This window comes from Triticum aestivum, chromosome 6A, assembly GCF_018294505.1.
Source record: "Triticum aestivum cultivar Chinese Spring chromosome 6A, IWGSC CS RefSeq v2.1, whole genome shotgun sequence".
Lineage (NCBI taxonomy): Eukaryota > Viridiplantae > Streptophyta > Magnoliopsida > Poales > Poaceae > Triticum > Triticum aestivum.
The window spans coordinates 596,682,374-596,688,514 of record NC_057809.1 but is presented as its reverse complement, the minus strand read 5'-3'; the positions used below and the strand labels follow the sequence as shown (position 1 = coordinate 596,688,514).

Below are 6,141 nucleotides of genomic sequence, written 5' to 3'. Positions count from 1 at the left end.
GTTTCCTCCTCATTCGACTCACATCTCTTTCTCTTCTTTGGTTCCTTTGCCATGGCCACGGTGAGCTGCGTCGCCTCCCGCTCGTCGTCGAAGTCATCGTCTAAGGATGATGAATCGATGGGGATGACCTCCAACATGGCGACGCCCCACCACCTTGCCACGATAGGCGGTAAGCCATGGCGATTGGAGCGACGGTGGTGACAATTTGGGGAGTCCGGGCAATCGATTTGGGGAGAAATGGGGGTGACAATGAAGGGTCTAGGAATTGGGCAGGGCGTCGACACAAATTTATAGGCATGGGGGTCAATTTGGTCGCTCGCCACCCGTTGAACCATTTTTCCAGCGAGAGGAGAAAAGAGGAGATTTGAGGAGGGTGCGAGCTGCTCAAATTGGAGCTGAAAAGGCTTCTTCGGACGGTTAACTCCTTGAAAAAAAATTGATGTAAAACTCAAATTTTTTAGTAGTTATTGGTATAGGGTTTCCCGTTAGTTAGGGTTTAACTCCCCAAAAGACGTCAATATGAGGAGTTTATTTTAAGTATTTCATTATGCCAGATTCTGTTCTTTCTTTGACGAGTGATTGGAGATGTTCTTACTGGTTAGGTGCTCCCTTGAGGAGATTTAGAGCATTCCTATCGCAGATCGCAACATGTCTATTTAAGTAACGAGAATCCATTCCAACAAAATATATATCAACCTTTAAAGTCTGCAAGCCATGTGATTTGATTATAGAATAGCTACTGTGCAGGCTCCTTTTGGACCTCACTTGGAGAACTTAGTGGAGAAGTATCAGTCGGCGAATAATATTATCAAGAATATACTGCTCCTAGCACCGTGTACACCGCGTCTGCTCGTGAGGAAAAAGCTGAGAACTTAACTGAACTGTAACAATAAAATAATAATAACTAATTAAAGCGGACGCAGATTTTGTGAACATGGTGCGCGCGCACCCTTTATAAATAGTAAATTCAGAAAATGCTAGAAAAAATAAAAAAATCTGAATTTATTTTTTAATATACATAGTCAACCGGTATACTCGCATATGAAGTCTCATGAAGAAATCACATCTGTAGTAATTTAGGCAAAAATGACAAAATCGAAACTAATCGAAGCTATATTAAAAGACACTGTTTAATGAACAGTATGATCGCATTTGTATTTTCTTCACTAAGAATATCATGGATATCAATACATCATGAAACTTCACACGTAAGTAAAATGACCGACTAAGGTTTATACCATAAATTTCAGATTTTTTTTATTTTTTCTCGTATTTTTTTTATGAATTTACTATTCAATGGGTGTGCACGCATCCATGTTCACCTTTGTATTTTCGAATTAAAGCGGGCAAAAATCATCTTGAATGTTGAGGGCGGAAAAGTAAGCAACCCAAAGTTGAGACGCGCTCAAGGCACAGCCCCACACGCGACCAACACATAAAGAACGTTGCTGTCCGATCAGTTTTAGAGTCATGGACGTCTCGTGAGTGAACTTAATTACCTTTATTTGTCTGCAGCTAGCTAAGCAAAGCAAAAGTATTCCCCACAAAAAGATAAAGAAACTCGAAAATATTTTCTGCGAAATCATTCAGATACAGAGGCTTGAAAGGGAATCATCACAAGTAGTATAATTTTTTGAACGGAATTATGACAAGCAAGGCAATCTCAAGTCTCATAGGCACAAACCAAGTGAGAAATTCTGCTGTAGAAAAAACCCCTGAGAATTTGTACCATTCTCGTCCATTAGTAAATCCCCGGAACAGCACAAAGGTAAGCACAGTAATAAAGTTAGATAACACAGAAACTACTAATCCATTTCATTCCTCTGCAAAAATTACAAATGAACATGTGTACAGATTCATACAAGGAGTAGTACTCCCTCTGTTCACTTTTATAAGGGCATGTACAATGGTTGATAAAGCGGTCTTATCTTAAATCTTGCATGTAATTTAGAGATAACAAAAAAACATGTCTACAATGGGTCATCTCTTAGCCTTATCTTCAATAACTAGTTATTCCTAAAAATATGGTGAGACATATTGTGCTAAGAGATCATCTCTTGCCTTCTCTTAATTAAGAGAAGACAAGCCTTCTCTTATGATTTCTCTCTCCTCCACCTCATCATTTATCCTACGTGGCATTGCTAAGATAGAACCATTGTACATGCCCTAAGGCTTTGAAGACATTTCAGACAAGGTTTAAATTAGCTCCTTTTCAGTTATCTGAAACAATTTATAAAAATAAACGGAGGGAGAATCTGCTGGATAAACGGATCCAAGCATCGGTGCGCGCGAAATAGAGGCGCACCGTTCACCACTAGTGACTAGTGAGCTGCGTACTACCAGCTGCGAAGCAGAGCAGGTGAGCAGCGGCCGGCCGCCGTCACGCGGTCACGGTTAGGCGGCCCAGCCTGGACGGCTGGGGCTTGAAGTCGCGGCAGCGGCGGTGGTCGCTGCCGCCGGAGGACGGCAGGCTGACCAGCCGCAGCAGGTGCGCGCGCAGGACGGACCGGCCCTTGCCTGTCCTGCCTCCCGCAGCGACGTCACCGCTCCTGGTGATCCCCTCGACGCGCACCGTTGCGCTGGCGCCCAAAGCCGCCCGGCTGGACGACGGCGGCGACGACGTCTGCGGTCGGCCCCGTGGGTTGCGGTGGCGGGTGCAGCGGAAGGAGCCCGGGTGGTTCGTCGGCGAGCATAGGCAGGTGAGCTTGGTGCCACTGGGAGCCGCGCATGGCGGCCTCGAGCTCGTGGATGGGTTCGCCATGGTGGCCTGGGCGTCTGATTCTTTTTGGATTCTTTGTTGGTTTGTCGACGGAGCTTAGATGAGGAGCGGTGGTTGCGGGTGGAGTCGTGCGCTTCTCGGGGGCGCGCTCTCCGTTTTATAAGCTTGCCGGTCGCCGCAGGGCCCGCGACGACGCATACGTGTGTGTGCGGGGCTTGGTGGCGACGTTTTTCCTGTGTGCCTGTGGAGTGTAAACCACTAGGCAAGTGCCACAAATTATCTCCCAAACCATATATTATATGGTTATAAGCGTAGGTTAGGTTCAGTTTGGTATAAATTAAGGTCAGCTTCACGCGTAGGAGTAGAGTAATTTGTTCCTCCACGTAGTATGTCGCCGAGCTACAAACATGGTGAAGTATGGGAAGCCATGGATCAAACTGAACGCAGGGCAAAGTGTTATTTTTTTTCAGAAGAGCTGAGCTCATGCATAATCTTTAACCCTTTTCGAGAAGAAATTAATCCCATCTTATATAAAATAAAACTAGAAACTCCATCTGCGTTCGGTGTAGCCCGACATCAGCAGTGGAAATCAAGCACTCACTCGAGCTCCCTCCACCACTAGCATTCATCTTCTCTAGCCAAAAATATATCGTACCGACCGGCACTCATTGTTTTATCCGCGACCACGGCGCCGACATCTCTAAGAACAACTCTAGTAGACCCCGCATCCAGCATCGACCCGTAAAATAACTGCCAAAATGCGGCCAGGTCGAAAAACAGCCCGATTAGACCACGCATCATGCCCCGGCCCGCAAAAAGTTTTAGGGGGCGCGGCAAAATCCTGATCTCAACCCGGGAAAACGCGGGTTTCGCCTCCGCCACTGCGGTGCCTTGCATATAAGCGGAAGCGGTTGGTGGGAGGACATTTCATCCCGCGCTTTCTCCCACCAACCACCTCTTCTCTCCCCCCTCGCGCCGCCGCCCAAGATTCAGGCGAACGCAGCCGGCAGGAGCACGCCGGAAGGCCGCCACGCGCGCGAGGCCTCCCCTCCCTCCCCCCCTGCGTCGGCGAACCGCCGGATTTGCAGATCTGCGGCACTTCATCCCGAGCCGCCGGTTGCGGCCTCAAGCGATGGAGTGGTCGGAGAGCCTCTCCCGCAGCCCAGGCAAGGGCGCATCGCCGCATGCAGGTGCGGGTTCGTCCGCCCGCCGTCGCCGAAGGTTTGCAGGCATGGATTCGTCCGGCCGTCCACCGGGCTCGGCGCTCGCGCAACGCCTTTGTGGCTTGCCGATGCCGCTCATAGAGTGCGGCGACTGCACGAGGAAAGTGTTGCGGCTCACTTCGAGCACGCCGAAGCACCTCGGATGGGTGTTCTTCAAATGCGAAAACGACGGGGTACATGCACCTGTGGTAGCTCGTTTCATAGTTCATTCTCTAGTTCAATTGCGGTAGCTCACTTCGAGCTTGCTCGTTCTTTTGTGTAGGACGATGGATGCTTATTTTGGTTTTGAGAAGGCCAATACATTGATTTGTTGATAGAAAGAAACTTAATAAATGTTAGTGCACTCCTTAGTACAATCGAAGGCAATGATGCGGCTGCATGTGCAACTAGAGGGGAAGCAACATCTACTTCTTCCAAACCAAAGATGAAGAAAGAAGAATGCAAAATCAAGAATCCACAGATCAACAACGAATGCATGGAGAAGATATTAGTCCAACTAGTGAGAGCAGTTATGAAAGTTGGAAATCTTCTAAAATGCATACTTGTAGTTCTTGTTTTCTTTGGTCTTGCTATTCTAGCAAAGATTTGGTGATATCTTTTGTATCCAATGTTGTTAAATAAAAAAAGCAATGCAATATGCAAGATCAAATTAAGTTGCAAATTTAAGTTTTACAGGTCGGGAGAAGCTGCGCCCGATTAGACGCCGCAACCCCAACCCGTAAAAAAGCATATTTCAAAAATATTCGTTTTTAGGGATCCATTATGCGGATTCTGCATACGCGGCCGTCCGCGCCGGCTCGCAAAGACGTTTTTCCGCGACCCGCATAAACATTTTGCAGGTCGGGAGGATGCGGGATCTGCTAGAGTTGCTCTAAGTCCGACAGTACTCGATCGAGCAGCTACGGGCGTGCATGAATCGGCCATGACTCAGAGCGCCCAACTTTCGCATCGGCTCTCGTACGACCCTCATGTCGTGCCTAACCATTTTGTTTTGTTATTAAGTGCAACTAGTCTAGCGTGCCAGTACTAACTCAATTATTGGCTTACTGCTTGCGTGGAATTTCTTCAGCTAAAACTCTCATATGCATGCATGCATCTGGATCGTCCTTGTCATCGCGTGTATGTACAGTCAGACAGAGAGAGCAGCACGCACACAACCGTGCATGCACGTGCTATCTCTGTCATCGGGCCGGGGATCGGAGCTAGTCCAGTGCAGATCGAGTTAGACTGACTAATTTTCTGTGCGTACAGAAGAATCGGCCAAGAGGTACCAATTTTGCTTTAGAATTATTTACATGCAAGCACGCCAATAGTAGAATTATCTAGGTACAAGGTGCAGGGACATACTCCCACTTAACTAGCTACTTCCCCGTCTGAAAAATTTTGTCCCTCAAATCGATGTATCTAGCATCAAGTTAGTGCTAGATACAGGACAAACTTGGAACAAACTTTTTCAGACAAAGGAAATACTCCCTCCGTCTGGAAATACTCGTCGGAGGAATGGATGTATCTAGATATGTTTTAGTTCTAGATACATCCATTTTTAGGCATTTCTTCGACAAGTATTTCCGGACGGAGGGAGTACTAGGAAGGAACCTAATGTAATTAGACAAGTGCTAGTATGTCGCGATGATCGACTTGATTAAGCTGAGCATTGCATGCTGGTGGTAAGCTAAAACCCCGGGCTCTTGAAAGTCAGAGAGACAATTCCAAGCCATGACTATGACATGTGGTTTACTTACCAGATGACTACTACTGTATATACTCCCTCCGTTTTTAAATATTTGTCTTTTTAGAGATTTTAAATAGACTATCACATACGGATGTATATAGTCATATTTTAGAGTGTAGATTCACTCATTCGGCTCCATATGTAATCACTTGTTGAAATCTATAGAAAGACAAATATTTAGAAACAGGGGAGTACTATTCATCTTCTCATACTAGACCAATTCAAGCGTGCATGCAGCTACTCTTGATAAGCTTGATTCAACCGTCAGCTCTTTACGTTTTCTGTTTTGAGAAATACTATGTGTGTAGGTCAGGTGAGGTCGCCATCTGCATCCTCAAATTGCACTCCCCGACCAAACCTTTTCGCAGGACCAGTATCTTTCCTCCAGCTACCCAGCAGCTTAATTGCAGATGACCGACCATCAATAACGTCCCTAACTTGCAAATGCTTATCCAAACAGAAACAAA

The 6,141-nt window shown here is 46.5% G+C and overlaps 1 protein-coding gene across 1 annotated transcript; it reads right to left on the bottom strand.

Annotated features, from left to right (window-relative positions):
- Window positions 1–1,791: 1,791 nt before the first annotated feature.
- LOC123131223 (uncharacterized) lies at window positions 1,792–3,067 on the bottom strand. The gene has a single exon (XM_044550946.1). The coding sequence runs from the start codon at window positions 2,759–2,761 to the stop codon at window positions 2,381–2,383; it is 381 nt and encodes a 126-aa protein (XP_044406881.1). The 5' UTR covers window positions 2,762–3,067; the 3' UTR covers window positions 1,792–2,380.
- Window positions 3,068–6,141: the final 3,074 nt, after the last annotated feature.

Coding starts and splice junctions, on each gene's coding strand:
- LOC123131223 (XM_044550946.1), bottom strand. CDS start 2,761: ATGGCGAACCCATCCACGAGCTCGAGGCCGCCATGCGCGGCTCCCAGT.